The 15,345-nt window shown below is 33.1% G+C and overlaps 3 protein-coding genes across 4 annotated transcripts; 1 reads left to right on the top strand and 2 right to left on the bottom strand.

Annotated features, from left to right (window-relative positions):
* Positions 1-585: 585 nt before the first annotated feature.
* Positions 586-1,806, top strand: LOC120133571 (germin-like protein subfamily 1 member 13). 2 transcript variants are annotated; one of them, XM_039150134.1, is made up of 2 exons: positions 586-735; positions 1,163-1,806. In XM_039150134.1, exons 1-2 carry the CDS (start codon positions 609-611, stop codon positions 1,699-1,701), a joined length of 666 nt encoding a protein of 221 aa, XP_039006065.1. In that variant the 5' UTR covers positions 586-608; the 3' UTR covers positions 1,702-1,806. The 2 variants fall into 2 exon arrangements, with proteins under 2 accessions (XP_039006065.1, XP_039006064.1); XM_039150133.1 differs by having other exon boundaries at positions 1,157-1,806.
* A 4,185-nt stretch (positions 1,807-5,991) lies between these two features.
* Positions 5,992-7,136, bottom strand: LOC120133720 (probable UDP-N-acetylglucosamine--peptide N-acetylglucosaminyltransferase SEC). The gene is made up of 6 exons (XM_039150242.1): positions 7,118-7,136; positions 6,953-7,034; positions 6,744-6,849; positions 6,507-6,653; positions 6,248-6,368; positions 5,992-6,159 (listed from the first exon to the last, which is right to left on the bottom strand). Exons 2-5 carry the CDS (start codon positions 6,966-6,968, stop codon positions 6,248-6,250), a joined length of 390 nt encoding a protein of 129 aa, XP_039006173.1. The 5' UTR covers positions 6,969-7,034; positions 7,118-7,136; the 3' UTR covers positions 5,992-6,159.
* On the bottom strand, positions 7,050-9,685 carry LOC120133719 (probable UDP-N-acetylglucosamine--peptide N-acetylglucosaminyltransferase SEC). The gene is made up of 8 exons (XM_039150241.1): positions 9,585-9,685; positions 8,538-8,608; positions 8,383-8,458; positions 8,100-8,301; positions 7,846-8,013; positions 7,495-7,605; positions 7,327-7,413; positions 7,050-7,245 (listed from the first exon to the last, which is right to left on the bottom strand). Exons 5-8 carry the CDS (start codon positions 7,909-7,911, stop codon positions 7,114-7,116), a joined length of 396 nt encoding a protein of 131 aa, XP_039006172.1. The 5' UTR covers positions 7,912-8,013; positions 8,100-8,301; positions 8,383-8,458; positions 8,538-8,608; positions 9,585-9,685; the 3' UTR covers positions 7,050-7,113.
* Positions 9,686-15,345: the final 5,660 nt, after the last annotated feature.

Below are 15,345 nucleotides of genomic sequence, written 5' to 3'. Positions count from 1 at the left end.
ATTTTTACGTTTATTTTTTTAAAAAATAGAATAAGTCCTTAATGTACTTATTCAGGTTCATATTCGAGCTTAAGTTTGAGCTTTATTCGAATTAAGTTTGAGAATGTTTCGTTCAAGTTTTTTCGAACTTCAATTATTGATTTTGAGTTTAAGTCGAGCTTGAGAATTTTAAGTTTATGAGCTTTAGAGTCGAGTCGAGCTCAACTTTAAAATTTTCAAGTCGAATCATGCGCAAAATACTCAAACTCAACTCAACTTGTTTACGACCCTAATTGCAAAAACCCTTTCTTGATTCTAGCGCAAACAAGAATAAAACCATTAATGCCTAATGTTCTCAATTTGTCCTAATTACCTAATGTCCGATTGTTATCATTGGTTTAGTTTGTTAATGTTTGTCTTTTCGAAGGGCTTTAGTGGACAAATGGTGTCCCAATGAGATGCCATGCATAATATATTCATCCCCGAAATAGAAAATAGGTAGCCATGAAACCATATTAAGTATTAATAAAAATACAAGGACCAGTAGTGTTCATCTATAAATAGTCACTGTATGCCAAATAAAACTTCATCAAGCAAACAATTAAAAGTACATAGAAAAGTGATCCAAAATGAAAGGAGCTAACACTTCTATTGTAATTTTTTCCCTCTTGGCTTTGGCTTCCACTTTCGCCTCAGCCTCAGACCCCAGCTCTCTCCAGGACTTCTGTGTAGCCCTCAATAGCACCAAGAATGCTGGTATATTTTTTACTGGGTAAACTACATATTTAGTCACTTGCCTATTCCTTCAGTTCCATTTTGATCACTTAACTATTGTTTTTTCAAAATCATACCTAAAGTTACGTTTTGGTCACTCGTGGTTAAAAAATTAAAGGTGATAATGATATATCCCCTTAAGATAATGCAATGTCATCATTTGAAAAAAAAACCATCACGTCATTAGTTTTGTTTATTTTTTAATGGCGGGTGATCAAAACGGAATCAAAACGTAACATTATGTATGATTTTAAAAGAAAATATAGTTTGGTAACCAAAACAGAACTGCAGGAATAAGTAGGTGACAAAACACGTAGTTTTCCCTTTTATATAATCATACTAACCTTGTACATTGTCTTTTGATAGTGTTTGTGTTAACTAATAACATCATTTGTTTTTTTTCCTGCAGTGTTTGTAAATGGGAAGTTCTGCAAGGACCCAAAGCTTGTCACTGCAAATGATTTCTTCTTTTCAGGTCTCGATAAAGCCGGAAACACGTCGAATGCGGTGGGATCAAGGGTCACTCCGGTCAATGTTGATCAAATATCGGGACTTAACACACTCGGCATATCCCTGGTTCGAATTGACTATGCGCCTTATGGTGGCCTAAACCCTCCTCACACACACCCTAGAGCCACCGAGGTCCTAGTCGTGACGAAGGGTAAGCTGTACGTCGGCTTCGTGACATCGAATCCCGATAATCGTTTATTCACCAAAGTTCTTAAAACTGGAGATGTGTTTGTTTTCCCGGTCGGTCTCATTCATTTCCAATTCAATATCGGGAAGACGAATGCCGTCGCCTTTGCCAGTCTTAGCAGCCAAAATCCGGGAGTTATCACCATTGCTAATGCAGTGTTCGGCTCTAACTCACCTATCAATCCTGATGTGCTTGCTAAAGCCTTCAAACTGGATAAGAAATTGGTGGAATATCTTCAGACACAGTTCTGATTGAATCACATGGAGTTGGTTTGAGCTGTTTTGGTTTTTTTCCCCCCACCTGTCATTGTTATAGTTTTGAACCTCTCTGTCTATGTTTATGTTTGGCTATTTCGTTTTCATGTTCATTATGAAGTGTGCAATTCTATCTTATGTTACTCTTTCTCTTTATGTTTTGTTTTTTTAAAGTATTTCAGATATGGTTTTTTTTTTTTTTGCTTGTTAAATATAATTTCTATTAATATAATCATAAAAACAGAGTCAAGAGAATGTCTCGTTAAAAACCTCCTTAACACTAAATAGAAGAAAAAAATACATTCTCCTCAACAAAATAAAAATAGACAACACGATACAACAAACATAACCCCAACCTTTCAAATATCACTCCTAATAAAAGGAAATGCTCACCTAACCAATGAATGATACAAACAATTACTTGGTAAGACAAAAGGCAAGTTACGACTTTGGGGTTATGGAGGAGAATGTATTATTTTCCTTCATGTAGGGTTAGAAAGATTTTTAACGATACACTTTCCTTTAGAAGGCACACCATACCCATTCAGATAAGATAATGGAATATGACTTTGTGGAGGATCCAAAGCGAAGTTATGACTATTGTTAAAAGCTAAGACAAAATTACTACTCATTCTGCATGCAATCCGCAATAAGCTTTTAGAAAGAAAAAAAGGAGTTTATTGCATTATATGTCCTTAAATTATGACTCGTATTTTAAATTGGTCCCTAAACTTTTGAATATTCTAATTTTATCCTCAAACTATGAATCTCATTCTAAATTAGTCCTTAAAATTTTGAACATTCTAATTTTCTCCCTAAACTATGACCATTTTTCTAAATTGGTCCCCAAACTTTTGAATATTCCACTTTTATCCCCAAACTCATCCAAATATGGAATTATTTTCAACCACAATTTAACCTAATTTTTTTTCAAACATATAATAATATAACTTAGCCTAACAATTTTATTAACAATGAATGTGATTAGTATATAAATATAGTTTGGGATAAATTTGGAATGCTCAAAGAGTTTGTGGACTAATTTAGAACGAATCCCATAGTTTGGGAATGAAATCAAAATGTTCATAAGTTTTAGGACTAATTTAGAATGTAGTCATAGTTTAGGGTTGAAATTAAAATATCTAAAAGTTTAGAGACCAATTTAAAATTAATGTCATACTTTAAGCACATGTGATGCAATTAACTCAAAAAAAAAAGTTAAGAGAGATAAGTATGGCTACTTTTGTTAGACTGTCAATGGTAAAAAATTGTTTGGATCTTTTTAAATAGTATGTCGTGAATAAATGGTATTCTCTCCGTCTCATAATTTGTATTTTATATTGATTATGAACATAATTTTACGAGATATATTTTATCCAGGAAAATGATAAAATTATCTCTAAAAAATTATTGATAGATTTGACACATTTGTGTTGATTGGTGTAAAAGAATAAAACATATGGGTAAAAAAAGAAATATAAGTATAGTTTATTGACTTTTCTAATATAACATTTTAAATGAGAGAATTTTAAAAATTGAAAGAATACATTTAGTGGGATGGAGAGAGTAATATTTATGCATAGTCTTTCTTCAATTTGGCATTTCTTTTGAAAAGTGACCTTCAAAAGCGATGCATAAAATAAATTTTAAAAGTGTTTTTCAAAAGTACAATTTAAAATTTAACTATTTAAAATTATTGTTAAAAAATGATTTTGAAAAGATAAAGCATTCATTTTAAACATTATATTGTAAATTAAAAATATAATATTTAAATTATATCTACACTTATTAATACTATGATTATTAATATTTTAATATATAAAACATAAATTTTATTTACTTTTAAGTAATTAAAATAAATTATTAAGTAATGAATTATTTTTTAAATATATTAGTATCAAACTATTGAAATGAAATGTAAATAGGTAGCTAATGAAGAAATTTGAATTTTTTTCAAGACAAATGAGTGGAGCTCATGTATTAATAAGGGTAAAAGTATATAAATTTTCTTTTAAACGTAAAGTTGAAAAATGAAAAAGCTAAAAGTCTGTGCTTTTGCGGTTATTTTGAAACCATTATTTTCACATCATTTTTTTTCAATTTTTACCCGTTTAATATTGCTTTTGTGGTTAAAAGAAGATTTTTAGCTAAAAGTACTCTTAGACAGCATTATCAAATGCACCCTTAGAAGAATAACATAGCCATTGTATCCATTTAGCGCATATACACCTTACAAACCTTGAATTCGAATCATCTAGGGAGAATAATATTTCATTTTATCATTGAGACCGCTAAGTGAGTATATTTATTTAAATTTGTTAAACGGAAACAATGGATTTGTTAAATGGATTTTCCTTTGGATTTGTAAAATGGATACAATGGCTATGTTCATCCGTGAGATAAAGGATCCTTCTCTATACTAATTATGGTTACAACATATGATTAAAAAAAGCTGCAATTTTCTTTAACCTTGAAAACTTATTTTTGCCTACTTAGTTGCATCCAACTTCTTGTGAAACAAAACTGTACAACTTTGGGTTAAAATACACAATACCATATATTATAAATAAATTTGCTGTTCTCACTCTTTTATGAACTTAATCATTACAAATTAAATGGTAATGATAAAACATCCCAAAAACATTGGTACCAGTTTCCTGTAGTCTTGATTTGTCCATTTTGATGGTTTTTTCTTTAGCTGGTAGGGTGTTTTTGTCTTGTATCAGAAGCTATAATGGAAAATGTTTTCCAACAACCTTGAACTATTCTAATGATATATACTTGGGATAAATCAAAGAGACAGAGCAAAGGTAATAAAGAAATGCAGTTGTTGAGGAATATACCTTTCCTGAAAATATATAATCTGTAGCCATCGGGGGAATATTGCAAGGATCCGTGGTCGCTGGTTCTCAAACTCATTATCTTTAAGAATAAAAATATTTTTTTTAATCACTGAGGTAAATAGATTCGTACAGCTTCACTTACTTGATGTAGATAAATGAGGACCACTTTCACAGGTTTTCATCTATAAATACACCTGTCTGCTTCCTTCAATCAACAGCAAACAAACAACACAACTAGTTAAAGTTAGACTGATCTTAATTGTTAAAAATTGTAATCCGAATTTTGTTCAATTCAATCTAAAATGTGATAAGCATGTATGTACCTAGAGTTTTCTTGAATTATGATGTTTAAATTTGTAACTCTCTTGTACAATACAATTTTAATGATAGTTATTAGTTAACCATCCAAAATTTTCACATTATATATATATATATTCATTTTCTTTTTATTTATGGTTTCATATTATTATCTTTGTCCAATTTCGTAAATATCTCAACATTTCCTTGGTCTTCTTCAACATTTTAGTTTCTTATTAATTTAAAAATTAGCTAGATAAAAAATTTATTCCTCCTAATTTTTAATTAGATTTAATCACTTAATAGATCATTGCTCCTAATACTTGATCCTAACTTGGTACGGATATATGTTAAAACCTATTAGATATAGTGAACATGTCATAAGATTATAAATTTCCAACTTAGTACTTGTTTGGATATACGTTTGAACTTATTTTCTAATGGTATTCCTTGGAAATTTTTTTTTCTAGTGTAGCAAATATGGAAGCATCAGAATGTTTTCACGTTTGCATCAGACGGGGAGCACATTGATGCAATCTTCCAATGCCAATCTTGCACAGGCACGTTTGCCTTAATGTCGATGCCTCGGTTTCCTCAGCTTCCTCCATAGGCACGGTTGGCAGCATGATGCCTCGGTTTCCTCAGTTTCCTCCGTAGGCACGGTTGGCGGCATTCTACACGACTGCCATGGCACCTGGCTTGGGGGCTATGCAAAACCAGTCGGCCATATTTGTACAAATGGTAGTTTCAAAACTTTAAGCTTTCAAAAAGCTAGAGAGGGAGAGAGAGAGAGAGAAGAAAGTACCTTTTTATGATAAGGTATCAAAGCCTGTCACCATCCAAAAAATTTGGTCAATCTGCTCATGAGATTATCCTGTTGCCATCACATAAAAAGGAAAGAAACCATCCACATGGTTGCAATTCATTGAACTAATTCATCTCATGAAGACGACGTTATCTTCTGGAACACTATTGTTGGTCGCCATTTCTGACCCTTTTTTCAATCTCAATTTCAAACAGGCATAAATAAAGCAAATAAAATGCATGAAAGAAAACGGAACTTATCTCAGTAAAATCATATGGCAACCTTAATATCATTTCTACTAATGAACTCTGAGCAATCTTTTTATCCTAGGTAGGACCTCTCTTGTTCTATATAAATATATCCTCTTCATTCTTTATCTACAATCCCCGTTTGTTCTTATTTATCATAAGGGAAATCAAAGTCATTTTCAGTGACTTTGAAGTGTTGGGGCTGCTGCCCCGAGCAATACAGATTCCACATTTTGAAGTAAGAACTTTCCAGATTCCTCACCTGCCACGGTTTATAACTCGAATTGTCAAGCATTTATGCTGATGGATTATGCAAAACATAATAACCTGCAGCGTTAATTAAGCTTTACCTAGCGTGCTGTGTCGAAAAGAGGGCAAGTTAAACGAGCTGCCTTGAGTTTATTGGTAAGAGTCTGAAGCTTCTGTCTATTTAATGCCAATGTGACGACCCTTTCTTCGTATTCATTCATACTGTAAAACACAGGAAGAAATTTCAATAAAAATTATTAGAAATGCCAACTTGACCATGAAGAAATGATGACTGAACATGATGTTGCCCGATGCATATACCAATATACATAATCTCCTAGGACAACGTTAAACACCTACCAGTTCACAATCATCTCCTCCCCCAAACCAGTTGCTAGACAAAGTGAACCAGCAACCCGTGTAGCCATTTTCTCATGAGGCAGCATCACCATAGGTAAACCAGCCCATAACACGTCCGTGCCAGTAGTATGTGCATTGCATAAAGGGCTATAAAGAAAGAGTAACACAACCATCATTACGGAGCTGCAGATAAAATAAATGTTGTTAAAGATTGAGAGCAGGGAAGACAATACTTACGTGTCGAGACAGAGATCAGCTAAAGCACTGCGCCTGATATGTTCATGTTTCATTGCAACATCTGTGAAAATTATTTGCTCTGGCCGCACCCCTTGAGCAACAGCATCTGAAATGAAGATCAACATCAATAAAAAAAATATGAATTATAAAACAAAGGCATTATTTTTGAAGGCTTTGTTCTGAAAAGAAAACATAAATGCAGAACCTACATGTTCGCAGCCTCATTTCTCCAGCAGCTGGGAATCTGAGCAGCCAAAGGGCACTATTTGGACACGCTTAAGAATATTACACCTGAATAGAAAAAGATGCATGTAAGTTCAATGACAAAATATGGAAATTACATTCACTAAACTCGGGGATCATCCACATATTACCACGTATTAAAGATCTCAGGATCCATTTTATACAACTGATTGAAACATGCAAAAATAAATTTATCTTCAGGAAGGCCATAATCAGATCGCTTGTGCTGAGAATTTGGATCCAACACATCGCGATTTTTCTGAAAGCAATTAAAGTTATAGAATCAGGTATTTACTGTTATAAGAATCTACTGCCAATAAATAAATAAGAGTCCACTCACCTGCTTATAATCGTTCACAAAGTAGCAATGAGGGAGATGGACAAGTTTCTCAGAATAAATATCTGCATAGCGCAAAGGTGAGACAAACTGAAAGCATATAAATAGCAGTTTAGTTGAAGAACATAAGCATAAATGGAGGTTAACTTTACCTCAAGCATCAATTATTACGTCATCAGTGACCAAGTAGTCAATGTAATCTGCACCGGTAGTCCCAGGGAATCCCATATAAGAAACCTGTATAGGTGCTGGCTGCATGGAGAAAATTTCATTCCTCGCACCCTGTATTATTGAGCAGAAATTATCTCTTATCAGAATTTCATAAAGTTGATAATTCAGAAAAGTAAAAATATTAGACATTTTTGGAACTTTGTGTTATTAATAAGACAAGCCAAAAAAATTGAAGAAAAAATATTGGATTCACTTTTAATTATCATATCATAGTATCATAGTACTCAGTATAGCAAGCCTCTGAAAACAAAATTTGGTTCCTCAAAGAATTAGAAAATTGATCATATCAACCTTTGTATAACCATTCAGGTTGATAAGAATCTGTATTCCGTCATTGTTAATCATTTTGGCAATCATATCTTATGTCATGGCAGATACATCTATAAAATGCTCAGTTTCAGACTGGATATGCTGTCTCCATTCAGTGCCATCATTTTGACTCAAGGCATAGCAAAATACCTGCAAACACCATGTTGTCATGTTAATCATGGCCAGAAACTTCTAGCATAATAAGATTAACCACCAAAATAAGTAAAGAGAACAACCTCTACATTCTCTCTATTATGCATGCCAAATACTGATCCCATGAGGTGTGACAAGGGGTGATTGCCTAAGTCACTGCTCATATAACCAACCTTTAGCCTCTGATTTCCATCATCATGCTTAATAGGAATTGGAGCAGGATGGTTAAAAGGAGGAAGAGCAAAACGAAATGCAGCCAAGGAGGAATGAGCAGCATATTCACGGCTGCAGAGGAAGAAATGTTACTATAAAACTCTAGTACGCCACAGCAAAATAACATAAGGTGCTGTGAAAAGATGTTTATACCTTGTATCAAGTGCAAGCATCGGATCAATGGGAAATGCTATAGCATGGAAAGGTTGCACACTAGGAGAACAGACATCTGAGATAAAGGGTTTTTGTGGTTAATTGCATTGGGGGGGAAAACAGGATAGAAGAATAACATGCATAACAATGCTCACATTAATCTGCCTTCGGATAAGCCCTCAACTTCAGTGAACATTTTATCAGGATCATCCCAGCTGCACAAACACTGAAAATATAAAATCAAATTAGATCAGTAGATCCCCAACTCAATATGTTTCACTACAAAAAGCCAGTTCATCCACAGAGTTAGTTAGAAGTAAGACCAAGTTGTAAATCCCATATGATGATCAATGAAGCAAGCTGAATAAATCTTGTCCTCAGTTCACTCAATACGTGATTGACTCTAAGAGCTAGGAGTATACGGCCAGAATATGATCACATAGGAAGGTTGAACTCCAAGAACGAAATTGACACGTCCAAGAAATGCATCATACTACTACATAAAATTATATATCCTGCATCTAAAAGTAGTTTTTTCCTATATATGTGTAGACACCCGTTTTTGACCGGACTTAAAATATATTATTATATTATTATTATTGTTATTATTATTATTATTATCATTATTATTATCATTATTATTAACATATTTACACTGTTTTGCAGGCCTAAGTTCAAGCCCGAACCAATTACCCAAATGAGGCCTAATCACCAATACAACCCAGCAGCCCAAGACCCAGTTGGAGTCCAGAATCCAACCCAACTCGTGAGACCCGACTCAAGTCCAGACCCGAGGACCAACCGACCCGACCCGGCTCACTAACCCTAAACAATTGGGTGCCTCAAAGTGCTCTGCCGCCACTTCCACTAATGCATGTCTTACTCACAAGGAATAAAATCACGAGATATTATATTCAAATATCAAGTGTATAATATTTTTATGCTAGATCTGTAAAACAAAAAGGCTATAAAAAGCCGAATGAAAATGTAAGAAAGGAGCCCGGTTCCTCTCGATTTTTTTTCAGAAAATAAGAAGCAATATTTACAAGTATTTTTTTTATGTTTTTTTTTTTCTGGTATTCGAAATATAAGTGCCATATTTTTTTTCTTGTTCGAAATAATAACAAAAATCATAAATAAATAACGTTTTTAGTAAAAATGAATGCTAACGAATATTCTAAAAAAGAAAGTAAAGGTTTTACCTAAAAGGTGTCGTTTCATCACCACGGTGGCCGGAGTAAGAAGTCGAAACGTCGAGGAATATTTGGGTTAATTTCCTAGTGATTTGAGAGAGCTCTCCTTTTTTTTTTCTGATTTGTGTGAAAATGAAACAAAAAAACAAAGGATTGGTATATATAGGCAAAGTTAATGGTATAATTACATCTTAAATGCCTCCAATTTAGCCGTGTTTTTACATTTTGGTCCCTATAAGGACCAAAATTGGTATTACACCTATTTGTTATACATATTTTAATTATTTGGTAAATCCACTATTTCAGTCCCCATAACTTAGCCTTATTTTTACATTTTGGTCAGTAATCCTTTCGTTTTTAATTTATTTTTATTTTATTACGTAGTTTTATTTTATTTCAATTTAGTCTTTGTTAGATCTTAATTTAGCTACTGAATTTTAATTTCTTACATTTGGATCCATGTTTATTTTTATTTAGTTACTATCATTTGTTTTATTGCATTTTAATCCACATAATTAGATTTTATTATAATTTAGGCCCCTGTATTTTTTTAAAATTATTGTTGAGAATCTTATTTGTTCATATTTATTTATTAGATCCTTCTAGTTTATGTTAATACTATTTTAATCATTTAATTTTCTGTTTGTGCTATTTTGGTACTTTAAAATTTTGTTTTTTGCTATTAATCCTTTAAGTTTATGTTTTTTCTCTTGCAGTTCATTCCTAGAATTAATTTGATCCATGAATTTTAATTCTTTCTAATTTAATTTTTTAATTTGAATTTTCTTTCATTCCTTTTATTTACTTTTATTTATTTTCGATTTTAATATTAACTCTTTGTTTTTGTTTGTTTTATTTTTTTTACTTTATTTATGATCTTTTTTAGGATAAATTTATTTGATCAAAAGGTAAATAATTATGATCGAATTTTTAAATTTTTAATTTAAATTTTAATTTTCGCAATTAAGACAACCGATAAATTAAATGGTACCGAAAGGGCAGTTCAAGAGTGTTAGTTCTTCCTTGACTGTAATCGACTCCCGAGCCCGACATATTTCTGGTAAAACACAGATCAGGTAAGATGGTATCCGATCAACCTAAATATTTTTTAAATGGTCGCTGACGACTCTAAATCATTTTATTCAAGTCGGAGCCAAGTCTGGGCCCACCCGAAAGACGGTTGCGACAGCTTAGCGACTCCACTGGAGATGCCCCAAGTTGTGTCTTAGAAGAATGCTCATGTTCAAATAAACAACTCAATGCCTTGAGTTTTAATAGTATAAAAATGTCAATTTTGAGTCTTGCCCCTGCAACCATTGTCAACTCAAAAAGTTGACTTTTGGTGTGCACAATGTAAATCCCGATCCATTCTGAGTATTCTCTAACCATAGCTGGACTTCTGAATTTTTCATCTCTTGTATTATAACCCTTGTCCATTAATAAAGATTATTTACGTTTAACGAACACGTTTTTGGTGGATCAACACCTCTTTTGAATGATGCAAATGATGAAAATAAAATAAAAGAGAACAACAATGAAAAGAGTTAGTAAGGTAAAGATAATAATTAAAACAATTATGAAAATAAATGTTCTACCCCACATGATATATACTCCACATGCTTATTATTCCTACCTGAACATGATCTATATCCCACACGTTAATTTTTAACCAATCCTAACCCCATAAATTTCTAGTTCACATGCTTAAAACAGAAAATAAAAAAAGAAATAATCTCAAAGTAGCCTAGGGTTTGAAATGAGGTTTTGGGGTGGGCTATAATTCCCTATAGTCTCCCGGTTTAGATTCTAAAAAAAAGTATTCGAGTTCTCCTTGCTAGTGCCCCTTATGCATGCCAAACCCTTAGTTCTAAGCCTATTACAAGCTCATGTGGACTAAGTTAAACTCGAGAGGATACATTCTCTTATGCTCACACGGTGAATAAATTCACACGAAGACATAAAGTATATGAATCCCGAAGGTTACTTGCTAGGCGTGTACGGAGAATAAATTCTCACGAAGACGTCACTTTCACCCTAACTTAAACAGTTCGGAGCTCGGGTATAAAGCTTGAGATAAAATTTTGAAAATCTAAAATCATTAAGAAAAACGTCAGTACATATATAATATTAATGTCCTAGTTTACTGTTGATTTTGTAGTTTAGAATTACAAGTTATTATTAATATCCTTTAGCCTTCTTAATCACCATGTATGTGTAGTTAATTTTATTTGTAATCTTGTTTAAGGTTTCCATATTATCATTTGCGTTTTTTACATATATACACATATTCGAATATATATATGACTTATATTATATAGATATATATATATATATATACATATTAATGTTTTATAGTTTGTATATAGTAATGTATTTTATACATTTTATTGCATATATGCGTTTATTATATACACTTACTAAACATTTATATACTTTTCTACATATCGAGTAGTTATATACATATATAATATATTCTCATTTTTATGATTATGTATATATTTATTTACCATATTTTGATCTTCATATACTCATGTATGTATTATTTATAACTTATATTTTTGAACAATCAGAAAGTACTCATTTTACTTACTAATATGTTTAATATCACTTTTCTAAATATTTTCAAGAACACGTATTTACAGAACGGGCGTGTAAAGTATCATTTGATCGATATAGTACAATCTGATATGACGTTTTAACGAAATGACAATATTCAATAAATGAATTATATTTTAACTTTATATTCAATTCATGATTTTTACCAATTACGACAACGTGTGACACAGTACCAAAATTTTGGGCGCTGTGGGGGTGCCAATCCTTCCCCACGCGTAACCGACTCCCAAACCCGTTTTAATTGAATCTTTGGTAAATGTAGACTAGCGTTTTTCTTCAAAAAAAGATTTTTCTTAAAATTGTTTTTAAAAGATGTTTTCAGTTGTTCGACTTACCTAACCCAAAGGTTGATGGCGACTATTTTCAATTTAATTCAAATTAATCCAAAATCACCGAATTTTCCAAAATTAAAGTCGTGACTGTTTTTAAAAACTAGCAATTGTTCCACCTAAAAACGGTTACGATAACTTGACGACTCCGCTGAAGACTTTTTCAGAGAGTCAGGCTGTAAGTCGTTTACTCATTGTTGTTGTGGTGAAAATTATGAGTTCGAGTCTTTAGTTAACTTATGATCCTTTTATTGAAGTTTTTAATTGCTTCATTATTTTTATTGTCATACTAACATTTGAATTTTTGCTTTCAGATATGTTCAAGTTTTTGTCAAGAGGTTTCGTTTTTCTTTTGAGCCAAAAGGTTGAATGTTCCTCCTCACACACATCACGGGCTTTTGCATAACATAAGTTCTATACCCGAGCTATGAACCCTTTCTAAATGGGGGAAAGCGACTCCTTCGTGATAATTTATTCTCCGTGCGGGCCGAACAAGTAACCTTTGAGATTCATATACTTTATGTCTTCGTGTGAATTTATTCTCCGCACAGGCATAAGGGAATGTATCCTCTCAAATTGAACTCGTTCCGCTCGAAACTTGTAATGGGTGAGGATCGAGGGTTTAGTAGCCCAATGGGACACTGACATCAAGGATAATTTGAGTACCCTTTTCCTGTTAGAGCCGAAACCATGCATATAGTGAACCCTAGAATGGTCACCCTATATATAGACATATCGAACCTCTATCTGTCAGTAGATACACAAACTAAGTGTACACAAAGGAGGAGCGTTTCTAAACCCTTATCTTTTGCTTTAAATTTGTAGAATATATTTTTTCGAATAAAAGCATGCGAACTAGATACTATGTGGTTAGGATTAATTTCTTGTAAATATATCATTGTAGATAGAAAGCATGTCTGTGTAAGAATATTATTTAATTTAAGCATGTTTGGATAGATATCATGATGGGGTAGGTGTTATATTCATCTTTGAATAACATTTTTATCTGTATCGATTATCTTACATGTACTGACTAATTTCTTTTCTTTTGTTTGTGTACACTAACTTATTTCTTTTGTTTGTATCATTTTTTATCTTTCTTTGCATTGCATTGCATCAACATAACATAATGCAAAAGTGTTGATCGCAAGGGGATACTCAAGTGGAAATTTTGCACAAGAGATAAAAAAAATTCAATCAAGCAGTCGCATACACAGACATGCATTGAGGGTTAAGAAAAGTCCAAAATACAGAATGAGACTTGTTCGAAGATCGTGCAACATTTGAGATTGGAAAGTTGATCCATTGATCCAAGAAGTAATCCAACAGTAGATTCTTATCTACGATCATATCATAACTAGTCATCAAGGAGCGACGTACTGACTTCAGCACCGTCGAGGCATTAACCAAATTAGTTTATAGAGCATTGAGGGGCATCAATTCCAAAGACGAAGATCCAAGATGAAGCAGTGAGCTCGAAGATCGTGCAACATTCGAGACTGAAATGATGATCCATTGATCCAATGAGTAATCCAGTAATAGATTATTATCTATGATCATTTCATCAACTATCAAGGAGTAATGCACTTCAGCATCGTCGGGGCGTTAGCAGAATGATTGAGGGGAACATTTTCAAGGACGAAGATCCAAGATGAAGCGGCTATCCACTTTAGACTCAACACCTAAGCAAAGGTATGTCTGTAAAGTGGACTGTCTTGTAATGTGAAAGCTTTTATTTCTGGTGAAAATTATTATATGATATCCATCGTTGAGATCAACATTTTTGCATCTGCATTTGCATGATATTCATTTAAGCATTTTTACATAAATTAATCATATATTGTGGGAAACTTTGAAGAAGTGCTTCTAACAGTAACTACATTCACACGGTAATAAGAATGAAAGTCAAATTTGAGCAATTGAAGAAAGAACTGAAAGAGTGGGAATCTAAAATGAAACAGGCACAAAAGACCACCATGGAGTGTATCTTGAAAAACTAAAAAGACCTAGTAGACCAAATGGTAGAAAAATTGGCTGGGCTCAACCAAGAAAGAGACAAGGAGAAGATTTCTTCGATCAGAGGAACCTCCGAAGGTGTGATGGCCCATGCTAATAAATCGACTCATTTCGCCCCACAAGCTTCCAAGCCATCAAGCAAGATTCTCTGCCACTAAAATTCATACAACTGTGTTAAATCCTCAGGATAATTCTAAAGATCATAACATATCCGTTCCTAAGGCAATGAGAAGAGCCAAGAATGAGATCTCAGAGAATTTAAAACAATAGGGCAGAGAGATATTCAAGGGAATGAAAGGACAGAGCTCTCTCAACGAAATGGATGCAACATAACTAATATTAGTTCCTAACTTGGTGCTTCCGCCCAAATTCAAGATGCCCGAGTTTGAAAAGTACAATGGAACCAGTTACCCTAATGCTCAACTCACGATGTTTATTCGAAGGATGACTGGATATACTAAAAATGATCGGATGTTGATCCACTACTTCCAAGACAGCCTGACTGAACCCGCTTCTAGGTGGTATAACCAATTAAGTCGTACTCGAGTCTGCTCTTGGAAGGATTTGGCTAGTGCCTTTATGAACCAATACAAGCACATGATTGATATGGTACCTGATCGAATAACGCTGCAGAATATGGAGATGAGATTTTTCGACAATATGCTCCACGATGGAGGGATATCGTATCTCAAATGCATCCACCAATGACTGAAAGAGAGTTCATCACTCTATTCATAGATACATTACAGTCCCCATATATCGACTACATGATAAGGGTTGCCACTAAGAGTTTCTCTGACATCGTCATA

Source organism: Hibiscus syriacus, unplaced genomic scaffold (genome assembly GCF_006381635.1).
Source record: "Hibiscus syriacus cultivar Baekdansim isolate YM2019G1 unplaced genomic scaffold, ASM638163v2 tig00110584_pilon, whole genome shotgun sequence".
NCBI lineage: Eukaryota > Viridiplantae > Streptophyta > Magnoliopsida > Malvales > Malvaceae > Hibiscus > Hibiscus syriacus.
The sequence above is the reverse complement of the archived record's forward strand: the minus strand, read 5'-3'. Positions and strand labels throughout refer to the sequence as shown.